General features: G+C 36.3%; 1 protein-coding gene across 4 annotated transcripts in view; it reads right to left on the bottom strand.

Moving 5' to 3' along the window:
- LOC140165022 (uncharacterized) overlaps positions 1 to 9,767 on the bottom strand; it is a 113,175-nt gene extending 103,408 nt beyond the window's left edge. For 2 of the 4 annotated variants that reach the window (XM_072188433.1, XM_072188434.1), the window contains exons 1-4: positions 9,665 to 9,765; positions 4,394 to 4,480; positions 1,972 to 2,155; positions 605 to 855 (exon numbers count right to left, since the gene is read on the bottom strand). In XM_072188433.1, coding sequence (XP_072044534.1) covers positions 605 to 855; positions 1,972 to 2,155; positions 4,394 to 4,442 — 484 coding nt within the window. In that variant the 5' untranslated portion in view covers positions 4,443 to 4,480; positions 9,665 to 9,765. Of the gene's footprint in view, positions 1 to 604; positions 856 to 1,971; positions 2,156 to 4,393; positions 4,481 to 9,664 lie in introns of all 4 variants that reach the window. The other 2 variants (XM_072188436.1, XM_072188435.1) reach the window with 2 other exon arrangements.
- Positions 9,768 to 27,433: the final 17,666 nt, after the last annotated feature.

Below are 27,433 nucleotides of genomic sequence, written 5' to 3'. Positions count from 1 at the left end.
ACCGAACAAAACACAACTAGTGCTCATTGTATGATTGTGTGTGTTGAATGATCTTTCTTTCAAACTTGGAACGAAGTGAATTGACACATGCGTTATGTAATCGCTCATTTCTTCGCAATCAGTCAACCAATTCCAGCAAAAGTTGCGTATGAGATGCAGAATAAGATGTGCTACATGCTGAATTTTAGATATTTGGATTCTGATGTCTATTTCTCGACTTACGTTCAAACTCATTAGCCCGGTTATTTTTTTCTGGGACACCCTGTAGTATGTTTCATGTAGTGAATCTGGTCCTGCCCTCTGGAACCAGTTACCGGCTACCCTACGGACTTCTCTCACAGTTGAATCTTTCAAAAAGGGTCTTAAAACATATATTTTCTAATGTATTTTGCTGTTGTTATTTTTGTATTTGTTTGTAATGCGCAATGTTCATATTTTTGGTATTGCGCTATATTAAGCGCCGTTGTTATGTTATGTTATGTTATGTTATGTTATGTTATGTTATGTTATGTTATGTTATGTTATATTTATGTTATGTTATATTTATGTTATGTTATATTTATGTTATGTTATGTTATGTTATAATAATCAATTTGATACTTACGAGATGCGTTGATTTCGCCCCAGCCAGCAATCCAGCAGTTGTCATAAGCCTGGAATTCATTTCTGATACTTGAAAGACACACGGGGCGGACGTAATCTGTGATAGTCACAGGCGAATCCAACTTCAATATCGAAATTTCATTTACAAATGGATGAGTGACCACTCTTTGATAGGTCACTACTTGACGATTTGGCGAAGAACCATCGATTTCTGTATCACCGAAGACAATTGAATCTACATCATCTCGTGTCCTAAGAATGCAATGAAATATCTATGCTTAGATATCACTATTGGATGTTGGTAATAAAGTAAGGAGCATCTAACTGCCATCGAACTTCAAGACAGCAAATTATGATTACCATGAGTATAATTATTATGTTAGCAAAGAAATTGTTATAACTCGTTATTCCTGTCATTTGGACAATTAGTGATTTCAAACAACCGAGAATTAGCATACGTGATAAAACGTGCTAAGGGCGTGCGTAGGCGTATTCGACTCCTTTTCAGGTGCGTAACCAACCATGCAGCCTGTTCAGCAAGACACCAAGCGCAGGGGCGTGCGTACTGCGTAGGTGTATTCGACTCCTTTTTATGTGCGTAACCAACCATGCAGCCTGTTCAGCAAGACACCGAGCGCAGCAATGATCCACCACTATAGCAAGAAAAGGTTATTAATTACTTCTTTACGCAGCCACTCCGACAATGGACTCTCTACATCCGAGCGCATAATACACCGCTACATTTAACCGCGGCAGAGCGCAGTAACTCCGATAGTGTATTCTCTGCGCCCGAGCGCAGGCATGATCAATCACTATAACAAGAACACTTTGATGCAAAACATCATACGCTAACTAACTATATGTTATATATATATAGGCAGTAGTGATTAAACCAGACAATATTTTTAACTCAAATGATGAACTTTCACTTGCTCATTTAAAACTATGCATACATGGTATTACACTCAGTTTGCACCCATAATCATGATAATTGATCCCAGTTTTCACTTCAACTTGCTCTCCTATTAAATTGACAAAATATATGAATTTCAGATGAACGGATTCTCACACTAAATACTTCCAGGTTTGCAAATGTATATAATTTATCATGCAATCTATGTCAACAAATGCACAACAAAATAATGCTTTATGAGTGCAATTTCTCATAGCCATCAGTGAGTAGAACTCAATAATACTTTTGGCCAATGGTCGAAGTCCAATGCTCTTTAACCTTTTCTTAACGCTCCAATGTAATATGGAATCTACCTGGTTGATAGTTGGTTTAGACAATCGCAATTTTGTATAGAAAATAGAGAAAAATAATCACAAATAATCGCTTTACAAACACGGTATATTAAATCAATTTACCCGCAAAAACCTGCAGTCAATACATATTGCTCATCAACAAGCACCACCATACACTCCCAAGTGGGCGGTCGAGGAACCATTCGACCAATCCACGGCCATGCTCCTGGTGCGGCTGTGCGGCCGTTAAATATCCTAGTTTGAGGTCCAACCGCCGGTCGTGTGCCACATATTTCGGAGTTGATCCCTACAGACATAATGTACAATATATTTTCCGTTTTATTAGTACGATATTAATTTTACCTAATGGGTTGTGCAATAATTATGACCCGGGGGGATAATTTCCAAAACGGTGCCAACAAATGCTTGCCCCCCCCCTCCTCTTGGCCTGCCAAAATCTTCATCCCTTTGCACATGCCAAATTTTTAAAATTCATTTTTTATATTATATGAAATGCTGGAGTGAACAATAGCCCATGAGGAGTGACACATGTCAAGGCACATGGGCACTATAAAAGACAACCACATGGGCCAATCAGTGGTTCATAGCAGCTTAGAGTGGGGGTTGCTGGCCCCCTTACCCCAGATAAACACCTAAACGCTGCGGTGCGGGTGTGCACTACAGCCTGTCTCCAAAAAAATTGTGCAAGTGAAAAGCGCCCTCTTTGGCAATTAGAAAATACCGTTGTGACATAATGCTTACATCAACGTTACGGGCGCAGTCTTAGCTCTCAAATGCCGTTTGTTTTGTTCTATTTGCTTGTTCCAATTTTGAGATATGTTTTTTAACAACGAAAGGGCAAAATCACAATTGTGCCACTTTTACTTGGGAAGAGAGCTGTACATGTAAATCAATGATAGTTGATGTTGATGCGTCTAATGCACTCCCCCTTTCGGGGCGCATGTATTAAACGCATCAACATCAGCACGCTGCGCATTATTTTGTCTAATATCTCTCCCAACAAGTAATACGCTGCTTCATTAACCTTATAACATGTATAAGTCGCTAATATTTGTTTGTCTTTTAACATGTCTTAAGTGACTAAGAGAACAGTATTTACCATGATAAAATCATTGACATGCACATGTATTTAATTTTTACAACAGAATGTGAAATATTTATTTATCTTTTAATCTCTTTTAAGTGGTAAAAGAGAATCATCATTCCTGCATCATGATAAAACAGTAAAAACATTCAAAAACATTTTGTATTGTGTAATTGATGCATTGTTTTAATTTCACGAAGGAACTCTTGATAAACTTGATGCTATCACTGTTACATGTAAAGCCCTCTTCCCTAATAAAAGTGGCACAATTGTGATTTTACCCTTTCGTCTTTAACTAAACATATCTCGAGATTACAACAAGCAAATTGAACAGAACAAACGGCATTTGAGAGCTAAGACTACGCCCTTGACGTTAATGTAAGCATTATGTCACAACGGTACTTTCTAATTGCCAGAGAGGGCGCTTTTCACTTGCACAATTTTTTTTGAGACAGGCTGTACATGACGTAAACTGAAAGCATCCTGAGATTCAGAACAGTTCGGGCATCCAGATGGCAGACAGTACCTCTCGGTCAAGGATAGGGTGGTCAGTGCTTTAGGTTACACCCCTCACCTGAGACAAGAATACCAAAAGAGATCGGAAGCACCGGCGAAATCTATTGTGAACAACTGAACCGTGCCAACTCACGTCTGCTTAGCCACTGTTAGCGTGTTTTAGAGACAAAATATCTGTAGTAAAGATTTTTACCAAATTTGAGGTCTGATCTGTGTTACTGACACATTCATATTTCACATCATTAAGGGGTACTACACCCCTGGCCAATTTTGTGCTTATTTTTGCATTTTTCTCAAAAATTATAGCGCATTGGTGACAAGTAAGATATGTACATTATAGGGGCAAGGACTACAACTACTGCACTGAAAATTCAGCAACTCAAGGCAAGTAATTATTGATTTATTGATCAAATATTGGTTTTCCCTCATTTTTAACTGTAACTCCACAACTGTTGTCTGTGCTGAAATAAAATGTCCAGTGCAGTAGTTGTAGTCCTTGCCCCTATAATATACATATCTTACTTGTCACCAATGCGCTATATTTTTTGAGAAAAATGCAAAAATAGGCACAAAATTGGGCAGGAGTGTAGTACCCCTTTAAGCTTAAGTTTGTCATATTTTGATGTTAAAACACACAATCTGTAGCTAAAATGTAGACAAATGACTGTAATATCGAAATTTGACAAAAATGTGACCAACTTGTGCTTAAAACTTCAAACTACAAGTTTTCGCATTCATTTGTAGTGGTTTTTTACCAAACATGTCACTTTTTTATGCCTAACCGGACGTTGCACACAGCGATGAATGGGCACAGCCTATGCTTTCGATCTCTTTTGTTATTCTTGTCTCAGCCCCATACTACCCTCTTGATTAGCACAATATTGTATGCGAGTGTATGGTGCAAGATGCTCATACATTATTTACCTGCGGACACTACAGCGACTAATGATGATATGATGATAAGTAGAAACATTCTCTTACTACCAACTTCACTTCGGAATAACCATCAGTCTTAAGGATGAAAAGATACACAACTGTGATATATAAGTGTAGGTAATAGGTCGCATGTCACAATTAGAGGGGGGGGCGAAATCGCCTAAAAATAGACCAGATTACTGGTAAGCGCAGTATATAGTAAAAAATTGCTATAAATTGTACAAAAGTATGCTACATTGTGACTGATTACTGCAAATGTTGCTAAATTGTAACCAATCGCTACAAATCGTGGTAACTTTTGATAAGTCACAGGAAATTGAGGTAAATTTTACCAAATTGTTTCAAATTCTGATTAAGGGGGTACTACACCCATCGCATTTTTTTGCGGGTTTTTTGCATTTTGTGAAGAAATGAGAAAAAAAAATTGGTCAAAGTGGTATGCAAAATGAAGGGGCAAATCTTCTTGTTCTATTGGTGGCATCGGTATCGATGTAGCTTACATGCTTTTAAAGGGACATGCCCAAAAGCGGTACATGGGGGCACTTTTACAAATTGGAGTATATCTAAATTTTCAGAATTGCTACCGTGAAACCAGTCACATGCACAAATTAAGCATTAATGTCAGACCCTAAAAGTACCAAAATATATATTTTTTGGAAATGCATTAATTATGCACAGCTTTGAAAACACATGCTTGGCATCACTTATCATTATTAAAGAAAATAAACTTCTTTTTTCCCCTTCCAGTTGACAATGATATGCAAAATTTGTGTTCGCTAGCCAGCACATCTGTTTCAGGTTTGAAACAGTAAAATCTTAATGATAAGATAATGCTTGTTTTTTAGTTCTAGGCGATTTTTAGGGTCGCCATCTCAGTAAAAGACAAACACTGAATACAATGTAAACGCTATCACAAGTACATGTGTTTGGCACAAAAATGTTAATTTGTCGCAACTTGTTGCACAAAAATCAACTAAAGTGGGAACGTTCACAATGTATGTTGGAGCATAATTAATATGCCACCATTTTTACTTACATCAGAGAAGACAATCCTGTGAATTTCACTTGAAACAATTCCTGCCAGATGATATTTCCGAGTTTGTGGAGGTCGCCATTATAATTTGGTATTTTGGGGTTGGGCGATACTTGATACTTTGATACCGCCGATCGGTACTGTGGGTCGATACGATTAATTGGTATCGGCCATACGATACCTACCGGTAGGCTACTTTTGACAGAATATAAAAAAAATAAAATGTATTATTATGAAACGTATTGAAAACAAAAATATTCGAAAATTGAAAACAAATAATTATAAGCAAATATTCTAATCTTTCATTCTCGGGGGGCACTCGGCAACTTTGGAGGTGACGCGTATGTAGGGCTGGATAAGACCCCTTTTTCAGCATCGCTGTCACCCAAAGACCCCATATTTTTTACAAACACATGCTCTGTCACCCGAAGACCCCTATTTTCCCCAGGCGGCGAATGGCATGATCGAGCCGGCAACTTGTGAAACCGCCCGGCCGTATGGCATTTTCCATACCGGGGTATACCGCTACTTGGTTAGTTTTGTGGGGTTCATTATCGAACCCCAACGGTTTAGCTTGTATTTATATTATTTATTAACATAGGCCTATTTGTTTGTGATATTTCAATCGTTTTAAAATTTCAAAATAATCCCATTCAATTACACGGTTGAAGATGAAAATTTACTGAATTTAGAGAATGCAATGCGACCACCACCTGATTTTTCCATTTGATCTGTCACCCAAAGACCCTTACAAGTTCAATTTGAACAGCAACTTTCATTTATCACTGATTTGGTTACTTATTTTGAAAAAACAAAGAAATTTGAAGCCATTTAGAACTAAAAATACGATTTTCGAGGTTTCGGTTCTCACCCAATGATTCCATTTCAAAAAAAGGTCATGTTCTCACCCAATGACCCCATATTCTTTACATTTTGCTCTCACCGAATGCCAAAAATCATGCTCTCACCCAATGACCCCATATTTTTTATATTTTGCTCTCACCGAATGCCCCTTAGTGTGAAAGTGCCAGCTCTACACCTAGGCCTATATCCATTTCAAATTGAAGTGCCCCCCCCCCGGGGCGCTAGCACCTATAATCTCTTTTTTTCTCTCTGTCTCTCTTCACTTTCTCAAACCACCGGAAAAAAATTGGGTCAACCTTTTCGGCAAAATTTTTTGTTTGGTGGATTTGGGCCCCCGCCCCATACAGGCTTGCCCCCCCCCCCGGAAAAAAAATCCCAGCTACGCCACTGGTTGAAGTCCCATTCAAATACACAGTAGCTAATTTAGATACTATCAGTATCTAAATTACAGATTCGTGTAAAATGTCTTTCGGCTGAACCACTCGCATAGGCTATGTTTAGCACATCTATGACAATGACAAAGGTACCGAAATCTGAATTTTGATGATTTTTACGATCGTCTGGATGAGCAAATCACTGAATGGGCCTTTTAACTATTTTATCATTTTGGAAGAAAAAAGAAACGAAAAATCTAAAAATTTAAAACGATCGTACATTAAGGCTTTAATTAAAAAGAAAGTTGTAAACTTGTTGCATCTAGTTGATTAAAGTGATGTTTGCTATACTGGTTTTATTATCACCTGTGTTGTTTGTGTTTACGATTCGTAATCCCACGAAGAGTAAGTTTAGTTCGGTAATGTGGTAGGCCTACAGCCACACGTACCCCGCATCCCCTGAACAAGCACATCCCGACTCATTTCAGGCGCGGATTCAGGGGGAGCGCCGACTGGCCCGAAGAGAAGAGAAAGGGGGCTTTCGCCGATTTATGTTTAAAACAATATTGCTAAAATTGTCCACCAAATCGCTTCAATTAGATCTTCATTTTGCACAAGTTTCTTACTTCTGAGGGGGGAACATCCCCCCTCAGACAACCCCCTGCGTCGCGCAAGCGCGCTCCGCGGCCATTCTTTTTTTTCATTTTATTTTATTTTTTCTAAAAATTCGGCCCCACTCCCTGACTGCTCTGGATTGACAATCGGTAACAAGAGCTGGTATCGCCCATCCCTATGGAGATTGACATAGCCGTATTATAGGACTGGGAGCGAGTCTAATACGTGTGAGTAACGGCAGAAACCGGTTGTGAAGAAGACTACGTGGATCGCTACAAAATAAGCGTCCTTACCAACCTGTCAACTTTAAGACAAATAGGTGAAAAATTACACTTTCACGATGTGTTTTCATAATCTTTTTTATTTCACATGATCCGTGCATATATCGCCTAGCTATAAATGGAAAAATATTTTTTTAGACCAATCAAACCAATACATGGGTGTAGTACGCCCTTAATGTGCTGTAAATTGCATACTATTGTGACTGCCGACATTATTAGCAGAAGGTTAGAAAAGGCTGCTAGAAAGCGTTCAATGTTGGGTTATATAAAGGGTATAAAACGTTCAAAAACATATTTTGATAACTTACAGCAAATATTTTAACAAAATGTTATTTAGGCGTTGACCTTATTACTGGCTAATACTTTACAATTACATTTTGAAAATGTTGTAGTGGTTTTTCATACAAAATGTTCTGAAAACATTTTCATGGCCTTTATATAACCCGATGTTTAGTGTTATTAAAACGTTTGTTACAAAACTAAAACCCAAAATATAACCTGTTGGAAATATTTGAAAAACGAAAACGGTTCCAGTATGGTCATTAGAAAAAGTCAAAAGAATTTGTGATCAATTTTACATAATTGTTTCAAATTCTGATCAATCTGCTAAAATCGCCTTAAATTACACTAAAATCTGCTCAGAAACACAAGTTTGTGTTGAATTATACAATTATTCAAGTTTTTGAGCATGTAAAAATGCCTAATAGTATTAATTATGTCTGTTTTGTTTGTCTGTCTGTTTGTTTCCTAACTTTTACAAAACACCTTTCAACTGTGATTCTACATGGGCTCTAAAATTGATATCTGGAAACACTACAGATACCGATATATACCCGGTAATATTAGGATATACTTGAAAACATTGTAAATACTATGGCTAGGAACTACCGGGTCAAATACTGCATGGGCAATACTTTATATTTTAGAAATATGATTTCATCATGATTTTTTTTTTCAAATACTATTTACAAGTAAACAGATTTATATAATTCCTTATCAAAGTTCTGATTCGTTGACTTTGCAATAATGGCTGACATGGTGGCTAAGTCTTTGTTACACACATTTTGCAGTTCACTGATTTGGCAGAGTATGCCACATTCAGTACATTGATGTTACTTAGCAGACTTACCACGATGTACCATAATTTACTCCAATCTTAATCGCAATGTTATGGCATTTGTAAGCACAATATATACCACAACGTTGCAATCTTTTGTGATCCACAGCATCATCCTTCCACTTTTCTCAAAAAAAGTTGAGATTTTTATATTACTGGAAACCTCTGGCTACATAATATTTATATATAAAAAATTTCTTGTAGATTAATTCGTTTAGCAAAGATAATGTGTTGTAATTTCGTTCTGGTATACCAGAACGAAATTACAACACATTGTCTATTGATCAGGGTAATACACATAATCACCACACATCAGAAATTCATCTTCACTTGCACTGTTCAAAAAGAAAGTCAAAACTCATCTGTTCATACAACTCGACGCACCCTGACTCACGAACTTGAACTGGATTGTTTGTTTTCCCCATGTTTTTAAAGTGTGAATAGTGTGTTTAATTTCGTGCAATAATGACTGAGTTATACATGTACTTGCAGAATTCTCCAGTTTTGTTGCTGTTTTTAATATAGTTCTTTTGTATACAAGTTGTTTTTGTATTTTACTTGTTTTATAATAGTATTTGCTTAAGTTTATGTGTATTTTGTAATTAAGGTATTTTTAAGGCTTTTCGTATAATTATTTTGTAAAGCGCACTGTGACGCTCCGTGAAGTGCGCTTAATAAAAGTGTGTTATTATTATTATTATTATTATTATTAATCATGCATAACTCGCAAACGCAAAATCGGAATCAACTGAAATTTTGAGAATAAGCTTTTTTTCGTGGATATCTACTAAAAGATGTCATAAAAAGAGCTAGGATGCTAGGATCACTAAATACTCCGTTTAAGTAAATTTGGTCGACTGTACTGTTTCTCCCATCCTCCCCCTATATGGGGCATCTATATATTATTAGATTTTAATTTACATTACATGAAAGCTCAATTTTAATAACACAGAAACAAAAAAATTGCTTACTTACCCAGCTCTAACCAAGTCACAAAATCAACTCAATAGGTTGCATATAGAGACACCAACGCACATCATTCAAGGGACGCACCATTTGATTTTCAGGGGGGCAGGAAGTTTGTTGAAAAAAACAATTCATCCACTATATGAGCAAAAAAAAAAACTTTCCCCACTAGCACTGAAAAAACAACAACTTTGCCCACCTAACTATGTATACAATAATCCCGGGGGGTCACTCCCATTGTGGCCTGTACATCATCCGCGATAATCAACTTTTGAAAAGCACCCTAAACAAGGATTTAACTCTTGGCTAAAACAATACCATAAACAGGTGTTTTCACACCCTAAACAGGGATTTTATTCCTTGCATCAAATTTCATACCCTAAATTTCATTTCCGCGTATTAGCAATTGCTATTTTGCTACCCTTTTTACCAATATTTCATGTTTTTGACTACCCTTTTTACGCGTTTTCATTATCGCGGATGGTGTACAGGCCACAATGGGAGTGACCCCCCGGGACATTAATGTATCAAAAACCACATAGCAGCCCCTGTAAGTCAAATGGTACGTCCCTAATCCAACTATTAACGCCTTTCATACCTGGTAAAACTAATTACAGATCATTCTTTGGATCAATGATTAACAATAAACTAACAAAGTTCAATATCTATCTTCCAGACATGGATTTGGTTTGCTGAATAAATACAAAGAATTAACCTAAAATTAACCTTACCTATGTCATAAATTTAACATAAGCATAATGTTACTAAGTAGTAACAATGTCTAAAGGCATGTTTTAGCTAGTCTATTTCGTAGCCCCTGTTTGAAATCCATAGTTCTGATATCAACTCTTCTCACAATGAAATTGCATTCAAAGCGATAACTTGATGCCCTACTCCGGGTAGTGCAGTCACTGGGGATGTATGTGTTGGTTGTATTTTGTAGAAATACACTGCTGAGAGATGAATTATTGACTAAAAAGGGACAATAAAGTAAGCTAGGTTTGAACGCACAGTATTTTCTTTCTAGACTGGTTCTATTTTGGAAATATGTGCTTATTTAAGGGGGGTACTACGCCCCTGCCTAATTTTGTGCCTATTTTTGCATTTTTCTCAAAAATTATAGCGCATTGGTGACAAGTATTGATATGTATTTTATAGGGGCAGGGACTACAACTACTGCACTGGAAAATTTATTTCAGCACAGACAACAGTTGTGGAGTTAGTCAAAAATGAGGGAAACCAATATTTGATCAATAAATCAATAACTACTTGCCTTGAGTTGCTGAATTTTCAGTGCAGTAATTGTAGTCATTGCCCCTATAGGCCTAATATACATATCTTACTTGTCACCAATGCGTTATAATTTTTGAGAAAAATGCAAAAATAGGCACAAAATTGGCCAGGGTGTAGTACCCCTTAAGGATCTAGCGGCAAGTTCACGTAAAGGCTGGCAACCAAATTATTTTAGTTAATTTGGGTATGCTGAATTCAAATATTTTGGCTGCCAAGCTGAGATGTGAACAGGTTAATTCTCTTCAAAAAGTGCAAAAAAGGGATTGCAAAATAATACTTGGCAAGAAATACAACTCATATACTGGTGCAATTGAAGAATGTGGAATTCAGACTCTTTCTGACCGTAGAGAAAATCACAGTGTGAAATTTGCTCAGTCTCTGCCAAAATGTGATCGTACGAGCAATCTCATTCCCCTACAAGGAGCTACAAGGCGTTCTATGCATGGCAGGGAATTGCGCAATTCAAATTCCATCACACGTTTACCTTGTAGAGCGGAGCGGTTCAGAAAGAGTCCAATTCCACACTTCATCAACTTACTTAAGGGGTCGAGCTGTATTGTCTCAAATATCTCCGAAATGGGAGAAAACTGCAATGTTTGCTGTGAAATTTTGCCTAGCAATAGCAATCTCAGGTGCAAAATTTATGGTGCACATGAAAGATTGAAGTCTTTAGATTAATATTTTAGCAATCTTAATATTATTAGTTGATAGGAAATTCTTCAAATATGCCTGTACATATAACGACGCATAACAGCCCACGCAGTTTTTTATAGGTGAACTCTTTTCGAGCAGTCCGTGTTGGACGATGACCCTATCTTTTTGCTGAGGTATTTACAGGACCTTGAAATAAGAATTATGATAGATATTTGTGACTTCGGAATGCGACGAAGGCATGTTCGAAGCTCGTCAACATACAAACTTCTACCTGATTTTACAGTCTCGTCGACCACTGTCTGGCGCATGTTATTTTGTTACTCTAAATTCAACAAAATTCCATTTTTTAGGCAAAAAGACTTCTGGAGATACCATCCTGCATGTCCGTGTTCGATTTATGGTAATACAATTAACCAATTTTGAAATATCAATATTTTCAGATTCACGGAAGCCATATTTTGTACATTTTCGACAGTAACGAGTTAACGCCAATTTTGGTACAAGTTTGTCAGTTTTGCCGAAGTTATTTATCCGGTTAACTAACGAATATCAAGGTTCATAGGCGAGCTAATAGCGCTATGTTATTATATTACTTTTACTTACGATCTTCATAATGATTCCATTTGAGAACGAATATAACTCCTTATAGGTCTTCAACTTTGTCTTCACACGACTAGCCATATTTTATGGAGTGTTGCCAGGCAAGTCAAAAGCAAATTGGGACAAATCGGCACTAAATATGGCCCGTAACTACATCAACATATCACCCAAATGTCCATGTTATTTAGGGTACAATGTTAATGTAAATACATTGTAATATACAATTTTAAAACATTGTTGAAAATGTTCTAACATGCGTATGCGCGATTCTTTCTCCCGTTTGAGTTTTAATGTATACCTAGTATAAGATATTGACAGTCAATTCATAAGAAGCCCAAAGGTAATACTAACACTGCAGCGCTGGCAATACGACCAATTCTGTAAAACGATATGACAAGAATCGTTCCGCTTGATTTATCAGGTCTATAAAGGTGACAAAGGAACAGGTCTCTAGTTTGATTCCACAACCATTCAAACCGATCTCATGTTTTATTGTATTATCATGTATTAAAATGAGGATGGCTATGTCATAAATGGACCGGAACAATATAACCGTATACTACCACCTGTGTTGAAGGACAGTTCTAAGATACAGGGTGTTCCAGAATGATCTATACCGTGTTTGAAAAATTAATCAACAGTGTATTTAATTTTAGTACCGGTACATGGAATACAATAGAGAGCTTGCGAAATGACGTTACTTTAACTTTCACTTTAACGTCTAGAGGATTACAGAGGATTATGCATTCAAAACCACCTTGGTTTTGAATACATAATCCTCTATAATCCTCCAGACGTTAAAGTTAAAGTTAAAGTAACGTCATTTCGCAAGCTCTCTAATGACATAAATGTCACCTACTTATTGTGTTACTTTCATTTCAAAAACTTGATTCGTTTTGGCGTGATATTGATATTCTTAAAACTGGACAAAAATTGCACGTGTGTAACTTAATACAGCACAGGCTTCATAAGCACCAGACATTGACCTGCTTTATCACTATCGCCCAGACGTAGACGTACTTTGCAATATAGTGTAGAAATCATTCAGTTGTCAAAGGAGATACACCAAATTTGGCACAAATGTAGAGCTTGAAACACTGAATAATTCTTAATATTGATTTAAGTGACCTTTTTCATGTGTTTTCAATATTAGTCCCGATATTTGTGCTGAATTTAAAAAAAAAAAATTTACGATCAATTTTACGCCAAAAATGTAATTCTTATAGAGGGTATAACTTGTTTAAGAAAAACTTGCTGCAAATGTAATCTTCACCTTTTCCTAGTTGTGTGTTTGCCAATAGGGACATAAATACATGCTGTGGCACAAGGACGAATCTTCTCTATAATATTTTTATAATAGGCCCCTAAATCAATCTCTGCCGGCATTTCAAATGATGAAACTCATACACCGCAATCATTATTTTCGAAACTGCCGCCAAAGACGACACATGCAGTATTAGGTCAATCAAGCTTAACAAATCCTTTATACCATGCATGCTAGTAATCGATAGATCATAACAAAATTAGCTGCAAAACTTTTTCCAAATAACTTTGTGCTGAACGGTTATTCATTATTTTCATAATAGATTGTATTGTCAAAACTTAAACTTCACCACCATTGAACGCAATATTCTGTAATTTATTTTACATTCGATCTTTAAAATCTTAAATTACCAAGAAAGCTAAATATATGTAATATTTAGAACTCAAAACAATACGACTGATAACAATGCTACCTACAAAATTCAACTTTCCCGGTATGGATCTTTCTGGGACACCCATGCAGCTTAAGATGACAGCGAGACAGGTTTCTCTAGATCGATTACACGGCCATTCATACCTATTACCTGTTTTAGGAACAAACCAAAAATCGATAACGTCTTATAAACGAAACCAGTTTCGTTTAAGGGGTAGGGGGTAAAAATACTCGATTACGTTTGTACAAAAACATCGGTCTGAAGAATGTGTCATTATTATTATTATGTCAAATGGGAGGGGGTCGGCTGAGAAACGAAACTAGTTACGTTTATTGGACGTCATCGATCTTTTGGTTTGTTCCCTTATTGTAACCTTATAGAAGCCATACTTTTCACGCCGTACTGATTACCCTCTGTACGGAATGTTACATCACAATCTTGATCGACTTGACAACAGGCACACCCCGGTACAAATAATTGTATATGGTGGAAAGTCGTATTTATGACAAAATGATTAAAAAGTGATACTTTTAGGTATTATTCTGTTAGTTTCTGTTTGGCAAATCATAAATACTCACGTGTTTTGGTCAAAATGGCAATAATCTTTTTTCTACCCCTACCCACCTGAAATAGCTAAACACAACCCTTAATGCTTAAATTGATGTTTTTGTTGCACCCAATGATGCAGTTTAATAATTTGATGCAATTTAATTATTTTGATGTGACAATTTTTATGGTGTGGGTATGAGTGTGAATAGGGGTGATTTGGTGTGTGTGCGTATTATTTGGGGGTGTGTGTTTGGGAGTAAGGGGTGCGCTTAAGAGTGTGTGGGGGTGTGTGTGTATGTGAGGATAAGTGTGGAGATAAGATTAGTTAAGGGGTTTGCTTTCATAATTATGTGCAATATAATATTTTGTGTTTTTCTTATGATTATTTGATGCTTATTTGATTTGGTGTGTGGCGCATATTATTTGGGGTCACTGTGTTTGGTAGTAAGAGGTGCGACTATGAGTGGCGGTGGGGTGTGTGTGTGGTATGATGGTGGGAGTGTGGAGAAAATTAGCTTTCATAATTTATGTGCAATATAATATTTTATGTTTTTCTTATGCTTATTTCCTGTAATGATGTATTTTAATAACTTTTATGTGTAATAATAGTAAATAATTTTGATGTTTTAAGATTTAATTTGGCTATTTGCCATGATGTTATTTTGAATAAATATGAAATGAAATGAAAAAGCTGTATTCGAACCCTGTGACCCTAAAAAAAAAACCCAAACCCCTACATGATCATACAGGGGCGCAAAAATTAAACATGCTCCAAATTAACCAAAAACATGTCAAATTATTCGTCTGGGCCTAAGGATCATTCATTCATTCATTCAATCATATTTTATTTCCACTCATTACATAACATTACATCAAAAAATATGCAAACGCGATACATATGGAGGAAAAGGCTGGAAGACCAAAAAGGCCTGAAAGTTAGCCTTTCCCTAAAATCAAATGAAATAAGCACAAAAAATAAAAAACAACTTTACCAAACATAACCAAAAGACAAGACAAGGGACGGGGACGTGCTCACGGAAAAGATTAATTATATTGAGAAATAAGTTGTTTTTTTAATTCATTGCGGAAATGTTTGACAGATTTTAAAGCTTTCAGACTTTTATCTAAAGAATTCCAAAGAATTGGACCTCTTGTACGTATGGCATGATCAGAAAACACTTTCTTACTTTTGGTTAAATTTAGGTCATTTACATATCTTGTCTTGTAGTCATGTATGTCAGAACGTTTAGTAAAATAATTATCAAATGAACAGGGCAGCTCATTTATGGAGTACCTGTACAAGTTTACATGAATGTATCTAATTCCAGTGCATAGCTTCAGCCTTTAATACGTTATAATTAGCAAACAATGGCTTTGTGTGATCTATATAGTGACTGTTCTTATAGCCCATTTTTGAATTTTTACAATTTTATTTAAGTAAGCTTTACATGTATTTCCCCATAAAAGTATTCCATAATTCAAGTAAGGCAATATTAATGTACAATAAAGTGTATACAGCCTGTCTCAAAAAAAATTGTGCAAGTGAAAAGCGCCCTCTTTGGCAATTAGAAAATACCCCTATGACATGATGCTTACATCAACGTCAAGGGCACAGTCTTAGCTCTCAAATACCGTTTGTTCTGTTCATTTTGCTCTTTTTAATCTCGAGATATGTGTAGTTAACAACGAAAGGGTAAAATCACAATTGTGCCACTTTTACTAGGGAATAGGGCTGTACATGTAAATCAATGATAGCTAATGTTGATGCGTCTAATGCACTCTCCCTCCGGGAATCGTACATTAGACGCATCAACACCAGCGTGCGTGCATTATTTTGTCTAATTTCATTAATTTGTCAAATTTCATGAACTTGTCAAAGTTCATTAACCTATAAGTGTGCAATATTTGTTTGTCTTTTAACATGTCTTGAATGACAAAGAGAACAGTATTTACCATGGTAAAATCATTGACATGCACATGTATTTAATTTTACAGCAGAATGTGAAGTATTTATTTATCGTTTAATTTGTCGTAAGTGGACAAAGAGAATCATTATACCTTTATCATGATAAAACATTAAGAACAATTTTGTATTGTTGTGTAATTGATGCATTCTTTTGATTTTACTAAGGAACTCTTGATAAACTTGATGTTATCATTGATTTACATGCACAGCCCTCTTCCCTAGTAAAAGTGGCACAATTGTGATTTTACCCTTTCGTAGTTATGTAAGCATATCTCGAGATTAAAACAAGCAAATTGAACAGACTAAACGGCATTTGAGAGCTAAGACTATGCCCTTGACGGTGATGTAAGCATTATGTCACAACGGTATTTTCTAATTGCCACAGAGGGCGCTTTTCACTTGCACAATTTTTTTTGAGACAGGCTGTATAAAATACGATTTGGAACAAAATGTTTCAATTTATTCATGATACCGACATTTCATGATATAGTTTTAGATACACAATCAATGTGACATTTCCAAGTGAGACATTCTTCTATTAGTACACCAAGGAATTTTGTTTGATGCACTCTTTCTAAAGTCGAATGATCTAATGTGATTTGCAAGTCTTGATTCAACGATGTCATTTTGGGTGTGCCAAGTATCATGTAATGTGTTTTGATGGCATTTATTGACATTTAAACCAGTTGCTTACTTCCTTTAATTCTTCATTAACAATGTTTATCTGGCGTTCTACGTTTTTATGCATGCGCGTATTTTGGGGGGGCTTTGGGGGCGCCAGCCCCCCGTGGTAAAAGCAGGGGCGGCCAAAATGAAGGGGCGCCGGAAGAAGAAGGGGCGGCAAAAACAGGGGCGGCAAAAACGAAGGGGCGGCAAAAAGAAAAAGTAAATAAAAAAGGGCGGAAATTTTGAAAAAAAATGGTACTATACATGAAAATGTGGTGCTTTTAGGGCGCTTGCGCCTGAAACCCTTTTTTTTTTTTTTTTTTTTTTTTTTTTTTTGCTTTTCACTTTTTCAAACGACCGAGAAAAAAAATTGTGTCTACCTTTTCGGCTTGTTGAGGAAGGGGCGGCAAAATTGAATTTTCTTCAGCCCCCCGGGGTTTGGGCAGCCACGGTACGCCACTGTTATGTGAGTACAAAATAGTGGTATCATCTGCAAAAAGGACGAATTCGAGTACTTTGGATTGGATGCATTTAATAGTTATATCATTGATATAGAGTAAAAATAGTAGTGGACCCCGGATTGATCCTTGCGGAACAAGACCACATATAATATCGCGTGATTCTGATTTATTTATATCGCGTGATTCTGACTTATTTATTTATTCTGATTTATAAGAATTATAATAAACATATTGCTTTCTGTTGCTTAGATAGTTTCTGAACCATTCTAGCACAATACCACGAAAGCCATAGTGTTCTAATTTATGTAAGAGTATGTTATGATCGATTGTATCAAAGGCTTTTGACAAGTCCAGAAATATTCCAATAGTCGTTTCGTTTCTTTCAACTGCTGCAGTAACTTTGTCTACCAATTGCTCTATAGCCATAAAGGTCGAATGTTTTGACCGAAAGCCAAATTGTTTGGTGTTAAGGATTTGCTTATTTTTAATGTAATCCGTACATCTGTTAAAGATTAATTTTTCAAGAATTTTTGAAAAGCACGGTAGGAGAGAAACTGGACGATAATTTGAGAATACCTCAGCATCTTCTTTTTTGTATAATGGTATGACCTTTGCTATTTTTAATTTATCGGGAACAATCCCAGTAGATATAGACAAATTAAATATCATATTAAGAGGTTTAGCAATTTCATTGCACACTTTTTTAATAATTAGGTTACCAATATTGTCATGGCCTCCACCTTTATTTATGTCGAATTGATCAATTATCTTTACAATATCGGATTCAACAATTGGCTTCATATACATACTGCTTGTCTTGTTCTCACTGAGATAAGTGAAATATTGTTTTCCTGTGTTTTGGATACTTGATGCCCGGGACTTGATGCAAGCTTAGGGCCTACATTTACAAAAAAGTCATTGAACTGATATGATATTTCTTTAGGATTGGTAACAGAACTGCCATCTTCAGCTTTAAATTTGCTCTGTGAAGATTGTTTCTTTTTTCGACCAATAATATTATTAATTGTTTTCCATGTTTGTTTCATATTATTTTTAGCATGCTCGAACTTGGAAAACAAAGTATTTGCGTTTTGATTTTCGAATAAGCATTTGCAACTTATTTTTATATGTTTTGAATATTTGAAAATTTTTGTCGTTTGGAGATTGAATGTATTGTTTATATAACATATTCTTTTTGTTAATACTTTTTAACAATCCCTTCGTAATCCTGGCGCTATTGGTTCTTTTCTTCTATTACCAAATCTATTGTCCAATGCAAATTTATTACCACCTGATAATATTAATCCAATGAGCGACCGAATTGTCCGCTACGGACGACTAATCCAATCGATAATGACGGTATTGACATGTACGAGCGGAGCTCTACTGACCGAGTTTTAGGGTATTTTTCACTGAAAGGCAGCTGTTTGCTGTCATTTACTCATCAAGGCGGACCACCGTTATTATAAGGACTATGCCAATTATTTAAAAATTGACATGTAGAGAATAAGCCATACTTGATTGGCAGAAAGTACTAAATTTGTACCTATGACGGTTTTATGACACCAATCTTCCAAATATGACCAAGCCAGGGCTGCCCGGTGAAGCAAAATGTGCATTGGAATAACACGGCGAGTTTGGATAGATGGTAGGATTTCTTTTTAATAAAAATGTATGTTCCCCCGTTATTAAAGCTTGTACCGGGTTAAAGATTCAGATATTTGGAAAAGAATAAGTAATTGAAACATCGAGAAAGTACTAAAATCATAGCTTTTATACTTTTTGATATATGATGCTAACTAGTTCATCCCCAATAGCTACAACACAGCGCTACCAGTAGGGTTCAATTGCCTATTGTGAGTGCCCCTGTGTTGTGTGCATACATGTAGTTAACAATAACTGCATGATGGGTCAGGAGCTGTGCTTTTAATATCCGCGCCTAATCAATAATGTCAAACTGGTGTGTGCCCTGACGGATTATGCATTGACCAACACCTAAACCAATAAGTCTTTTATCTGTATGCTATATAACCCTGATAACAGATTAAGAGTCTGTAACAAGGTCGGTCATTGGCGGCTTGCTAATCGGTTCTGGCATTATACAAAGAGCAGCACCAATCACAGCACATGTTTGATAATGGGCAACCAACGTATCCATAATAGTATAGTTTAGGCGCTGATGCAAGCTTTCATGCGGGAAATATGAACACATTCTCGCTAGTCGTACCCTTTTTCGAGATATTGATACAGCGCTAAAGGCTAAAGCTTTTCTAGACACAGCGACGAACCCTATAAACAGAGGTAAGTTGTCATCTTGTTACAAGGAATTCAAAGTAATTTTACCATCAATAGATCCACATAGAGGAATACGACATCTATCGTGAGCCAATCTGCATTCTGTTGCCTGCAAAAGCCGACGATCAGGTAAAAATTCTAAAAGCAGCGAGTGTGACTAGTTATTTGCGTTAATTTCATGACACGTTTAAAACGCATTGAAAACGCCAAATTGCAGACATAAAATATATAATATTACTAAATCACCCACGCAGATGGTAACGTAGGTATGTGGAAAAGAACTGCAATAACTATAACAAACTATGTGCCCAAAGAGTTGTCTTTGGTATGTCACTTTTTTGATTTATCACCAAAAATATCAAATTTTGGAAAAACGCCCCAAAATTTAAAACAAACACGAACCTTCCAAAATAAATATATATATTAGCACTCGGTGGCCCAGTCACTACTACCTGCCGCTGTGATTTGGGGTAACTCGTTGCTTCCCCTCTCCAGATACCAGTACTTCAAGTTCGCCCATACCCCATGCCTTAATGAGATATAGTCACTTTTTTTTAAAATTTTGTGCACTTAACTCTCTATCTTTTTAGGCGTAGGTACAGCTGGTCGGGACATTTTTACAGGACAGGTAAGTGTAGCTAACAATCGGGTTTATTACCATGATCGGAACCGACTGTAACGAGATCTTCTATCATGGGTATCTGCCCTCCTTAACTAGAGTGGATTAGATTTTGTTTTGTTTTGGTCATGCGGGGAATTGAGCACGTGTCCTCTCGCACCAAATGCAAATACTTAACCAGTGTGTCACGCGGCTCCATGTTTTGTTTGGAAACTGCTCAAAAATAATTTTCAGCTTCCTACTCTTTAATATTTTTTTAAATATTTAATAAGTATACATTTTCAGAAAGGAAATGACGTATCAGATTCCTGCAAAAATGAGCAACTTAAAAAAAATCACGAAATGAATTGGCGGGTTAAGGGCTGGGGTATGAACGTTTGGACAGTATTTATTGTGGGACATAGAGCACATCAGACATATCGAATTGCATTCTGAATACGAAGAATGTCCTTCTGATATCAAATAATTTTGATTTTTTGAAATTCGCAATGTAATACACATTTTATGGCAAATCATTAAAAATTGATATTTTTGATATTTAACAGTACTTGAAGTAAACTTTATAAATCTGGTGATTTATACTTTAAGTGTATGTAGGTGGGATGAAAAGCCGACGATCAATTGAAAATTTTGACCTTTCATATTGAAGATATGGATTTTTTCCCAAAACACCAAAACATATAAGGTCTTTTTGGGAAAAAAATCCATATCTTCAATATGAAAGGTGAAAATTTTCAATTGATCGTCGGCTTTTCCTCCCAGCTACATACATTTTAAGAATATATCATTAGATTTATAAAATTTACTTCGAAGACTGTTATATATCAAAAATTTGAAAAATATCAAATTTTAATAATTTGTCATAAAATTTGTATTATATCGTGAATTTCAAAAAATTATTTGATATCAGAAAGACATGCTTCGTATTCAGAATGCAATTCGATACATCTGAGGTGCTCTCATGTCCCACAAAAAATACTGTCGAAACGCTCAAAACGCTCATTCCAGACCCCTTAAAAGACTGCTAAAGTTGAAACAGTTGATTTTTTTAAAAGCAAATCACAAGTACTAATATTTGTAAGTGATTCAGGAGAGGCAATATTAGGTTGGTGAAGCAAGAGTGCTGAGTGCAGTGTTGCGTTCAATAAATTTCATTGAGATATGTGACAAAATTGACAGAAGGGCGCCTACAAGATGTTTTTGGCTACCAAACTTCAGTCCGAACTGTACATCAAAACAGCCCAAATTGGCAAAACAATGATAAGTACTCGTATATAAGACCACTTGACATGTGACGTCATTGGCCGGCAGTATGCACTCGAATCATGGCAATTTCCATTGTTCTTTGCCCTGCAGTGTCCATACGCATCGTAGGTTGCTCAGGGCACGTGCATTTTAAATCGCCCACCACATTTCATATAGTACAAGAAAGCCATTGAACAGTGTAGTGGTTCATTCAAGCATATCGATAGACCAGTCCCTCACCTTTGTTGATAAACAATGATGTCAAGTGGTATTGGTCTTTAAGGCCTATGCGAGAAACTAATTAGAACTGGCAGTGAAAAACTACAAAAATTAAGTTGTAACGAATGAGATTGTTTTGATTTTCTTGCATGCATAACCATAAAATGACGAGGTCAAATAACTCGTTATGGTTCATGGCTACATATAAACAGACCAGACCTACGGAGATACATGGTCAGTTTGCTCGTTTTAATTCGTTGACTTCGTAATAATAATGGCTGCTAAGCCTTAGTTGTCACACACACTTTGCAGTTTCACTGATTGAGGAGGATTTGCCGAATTCCGTACACATTTAGCAGACTAGCCACGATTTACAACAATCTGAACCCAACCTGATGCGATTTTTCCGAATTTGACACAATTTGCTGTGATCTAGCAGAATTGATCCCATTTTTGGCGATTGTAAGCTATATTACTACCTTTTTTGATTAACTTAATAATTTGGTCGATTTTGCGGTTTTTCTCCCAGTGATATGAGGCCTCTATTATAAGATGCATTTTAATTTATAGTACATGAAAGCTCAATGCTATAAACACAGAAACAACAAAAATTGCTTTACTTACCCAGCTATACCTAAGTCAACTCCTATAGGTTGCATATATAGAGACAACAGGGAACATCAGTTAAGGGATGTACGATTCGATTTCAGATGTACGATTCCAGGGGGGCTGGAAGTTTTGAAAGCAAAAAGTCTCCCACTATCACTAAAAACAACTTTCCCCACTATCACTAAAAAACTTTTACACACCTGTGTATACAATAATGCATGAAAATAAAAAACAACTGGGCAATTATAGGTAGTGTTAAAAAAAAACCTTGCCCCGACCCCAACTTCCAGCCCCCCCAGTCAAATGGTGCTTCCCTAATATTCTTACTATCTTTAGCCGGTCAATCCAACTATTAAGGAATCAATTTAAAATAAAGCAAAACTTAATAATATGGCTACTACCTGGTAAAACTAATTGTACTTTATTCTTTGGATCAATTATAGTTAACTCTCTCTACGCGGGTGTCGACTGCAGACGACAAATTAAAAAAAAATTTCAGAATTGTAATTTTTCATTACCATATTTGGAATTAGCATGAAAAATGCATTAAAATGAGTACAAACAAGCCTAGTATTGGTTCAGTGGTGCTTTAGATAGCTCTTGATAATTTGAGAAAATATCTCAAAACTTAGGACTTTTTATGTTGAAGCCCATGGTTAGCACGAAGAGCATTAACAATAAACGAACCAGCAAGTTCATTATCTTTCTTCCAGGCCTAGATTTGGTTTGCTGAATAAATAGAAAGAAATGACCTTACCTATACTAGAAATTTATAAATAGTGCCTAAAGGCATTTAGTCTAGATTTTAGCTAGTCTACTTCGCAGCCCCTTTTTTGAAATCAATAGTTCTGATATCAACTCTTCTCACAATGAAATTGCATTCAGAGCGATAATGCGTTGCTTTCTCTGATTGTGTTTTGTGGAAAGGCACAGCGGAGATGAATTATTGATCAAAAAAGGGACAACAAAATAGTCTAGGTTTGAACAATCAGTCTTTTCTGCATAAATATATTGGTCACAGTTTGAAAGTCTTTTTGTTTTTTGTTTTGTTTTGTTTTTGGTTGATTTGTATGGCGCTTTCAACTACTGAGGTTATTTGCGCCAGTACTCACTCCTTTGTCAAATTGCACCTGTATATCTCCATTCAGTCACAATACGTAATTTTTCGAACCTTTTTGCCCTGTATACGGAACCTCTCCCGAAATGGTTCTAGAAAGAACCATTTTCTAATAGGAACCATCTATCAGCTTTGTTGGTTCTAGAAAAAACATTTTAGGGGTTGAAGATCCTTTTTGAATGGTCCTCTTCATATCCCGAAATGTCAAGAAGTTATGACCCCCAAATGGTTTCAAATGAAAGAGAACAAAGTAAAGAATATAATAAAAATAATTTTCCTACCGGGGGTAACACTATGTATCTATTAATGACAAAATTGGTGGCGCTATTTAGTTACTGGAAATTACTCTTTCAAGCTTTTAATACAAATAATTCCTTTTATTGTTTGATAAAATATGTTTATAAAATTTCCTTGTTGCTTGTTTCACTTATTCCAGCTGTTTTAATGGCAGTATTAATCACCTACCCCATGCAAATAAAGAAATACGATTTAGGATAAATAGCGCCATCTATAGTTTGCATTTAGTTAATAATGAAGCCAATTCTATATACATCAAACAACCGTGGGTTATATAGGGGGATTGAGTTTGTCAGTATCGATATTTTTCCGGGTCCTACACAAATTACGGATTTGCCAATTGATGGTTTGGCTATGCTAACATGTTAGGCTAGGGGTATGGGAAGTGTTAGGATTATGACTTATGGTTAGGTTTTGCGTTAGGGTTATGGTTATGTTTAGGGTCAGGGTTAAGGCTATGTTAGGATTAGGGCCAGTTTATGGTCGATAGTTCGACCTTTCGAAATATCAATCTGCTATAAATGAAATATAAATGAAATAGTTTTACTTCATTGATTTTGCAATCATGGCTGATGATGATCTTGGTGCATTTCATATATTATACAAAAAAAATCTTTCAATGATCATGATACCAAAAAGCAATCCAAGTCACGAAACAAACAGAAATTGGGAGCGATGAAAAAATGTATGGATTGCATTAAGCTATAGGTATCACTTGGACCGGTGGTATAAGGCAAATTTGTTGTGCCTATCTTGCTCTGCTATCTTGCTTTACTAGATTATAATGAAAATGAAATGCAGTGGATGCTTTGGATCACAAATTCACTAAAGCAACGAACTAACGCGTTGTGGGTCATTGGTTTCTTTCTTTGTTGACCACTGACTACTTGCCATTGACCACTTGTTGTCTATGCGAAGCGCATCGAACCATTTCATATAAAGGTTAACAAGCTAAAATTGCCACAAAATCTAAGAAAAAAGAAACCCAATCTGAATAAGTGTAATAACTATATCATCGTGACCGATTTTAGCCATTTTAACTCCTTAATTATTGCTTAAGTCGAATGGTTTTCTCGAATTGCAATGTCCTTAGCCCACCTTATCATCACTGTTTCCATATCAGAAGTTCAATTTATTTACCAGTACTTTGGGACCTTTTCTATAATACAGCAGCGATCTTGGGCCATTGAATCAACTTCCATCAAGATCACCCAACATGCGCAGAAATTTCAGTAAAATGTGTGCGTTGTCGTCCAGATTTCCTCGTCGCGTGTGGTGGAACATATCATATCATATCCTCCTTCACAAGCTCAATGTCTGGCATGCGAAGTACATGACCCAGGTATTTCTGTTGATGGACTCGGATGACTAGAGGAGTACTGTGGTCAGCTTGTAGATGGCCTCACTGGGGATACGGTTCACCCGCCTGACCGTAACCATTGGCGCAAGTCATATCTATATTCGCCGTCGAAGTGACGTAATAATCGGATTAACTACCATAGCAATAGATGAATACAATTTTGGATTAGATCGGTCTGCCCTACAACGTTCATGCGATACATATGCATTGAACCATTGATGTCAAAAAACAGGGATAAAAGTCCTGGATTGTAAGAATATGCATATTGGGCTGATCACTGGCACCTGTAAGGGAGCAACCTGCCTGTAGAGCAGGGCGATCTATTAAAAAATGGTATTCATCTACTGCTACGGTAGTTAATCCGATTATTACGTCACTTCGACGGCGAATTGTGGATATCCAAACAGTACCGGGACGGATTGGGACAGTTAATACCCTACTCTTATACATACTTATACAGGTATGGCTCTTGGTACACGGGACCGACGACCGAAGAACGGAGTAATGGTTTGGGGAACATTAATGTGAAATTTAAATGTTCAGGGTTACACCCTAGGATAGGGATAGCTTTTAGGGTTAAGTAGCACAGACAACCAAAATATGTAAGCGACGATTGATTAATTGAAAATCGATCAATAAGCAGATCATTAGTTTTCTTTTGTTCACATCAAAAGACCAGCCATTTAATATTTTACTACATATTATTTACATAATCTTAATTATAGTTTGAATGTATTTACCTTCAACCACTATACTTGTAATACATCTTAAGTTAGAAAGTAAAATTATTTGAAACTTCTACGTTTCTCAAATTTGGTACACCCAAATTTGGGTATTTTAATTGCAAGACCCTATATTGTACACACTGTTGACTATGTATGCTACCGTGATAAAGGTATGCTTCATACGTCACATGAATTGCAACGTATAAATTATTGACTCAAAACACACGGTAGGGCTTAAGCTATACAGCAGCATTTTGTGAGGGCATATCTGTATAAAATAAAAGTTGTGAAAAACCCGGGAAATAGCAATTCTCCTGATACCTTGCGGGAGTAGGCAAGTGCCAGGTTGTTAAAGGATATACATTAGGAAAGTTTTGACTTTTTTTGAAATATAATAGCGTCCGAAGGAAGTCGGAAGGACTGAGTTTATAGCTGTGAAGCAAACATCGTCAGAATATTAGCAGTAACCGATAGCTAATGGTTACTGCTGGCAGAATGTTGTCCTGCCGTGTTTAAGATTCACTTTGTACGTCATAATGAAAGGCAACGTATGGAATTGACTCACAGCGTACGGTAGAACCTATACATGCAGCACTTTTGAGTGAGTTGTACATCAGATGGTGGAAGCTCTATAGTCCGACGGTTCTTTATTCCGACGGTTCTTTAGTCCGAAGGTTCTTTAATCCGACGGTTCTTTATTACGAAGGTTCTTTATTCCGATGGTTCTTTATTTCGAAGGTTCTATAGTCCGAATTTTAAAAACGGTTTTTTAGTCCGAATATGAAAATAGGCTCTATAGTCCGAATTTTAAAAAGGGTTCCATAGTCCGAATATGGAAATGGGCTCTATTTTTGTACTTCTTCAGGTTTCTTTATATTTTCGTTCCATTCATTATTTTTCTTCTCGTTTCTGATGGTGTAAAATATGTCAACATTTTTAGAGCAAATATCGTATTTTTTGGATCTTTGTTTACAGCAAGTGGGGGGATATCAGGCGCGTACGCAGGATTTGTTTTGATGACGGCGGGGGGCTAAAAGTAACGTCATACCGTTTACCATAAACTCTGCTATTATCTAGCTATAGGGCGCAGTAAATGTTAATGTTATAAAAAATTCGGACTATAGAGCCTTTTTACTGATTCGGACTAAAGAACACGGTATCCGTTTCGGACTATAGAACCCTTTTGCAATTTCGGACTATAGAACCCTTTTTTAAATTCGGACTATAGAGCCTATTTTCATATTCGAACTAGAGAACCGTTTTTAAAATTAGGATTAAAGAGCCTCTTTTAATATTCGGATTAGGGAACCTTTTTTAAAATTCGGACTATAGAACCTTCGAAATAAAGAACCGTCGGAATAAAGAACCTCTTTTTAATTTTTTTCGGACTAGAGAACCTCTTTTAA

This window comes from Amphiura filiformis, chromosome 11, assembly GCF_039555335.1.
Source record: "Amphiura filiformis chromosome 11, Afil_fr2py, whole genome shotgun sequence".
In the NCBI taxonomy this organism is placed as follows: domain Eukaryota; kingdom Metazoa; phylum Echinodermata; class Ophiuroidea; order Amphilepidida; family Amphiuridae; genus Amphiura; species Amphiura filiformis.
This window is presented reverse-complemented; position numbering and strand designations above follow the sequence as displayed.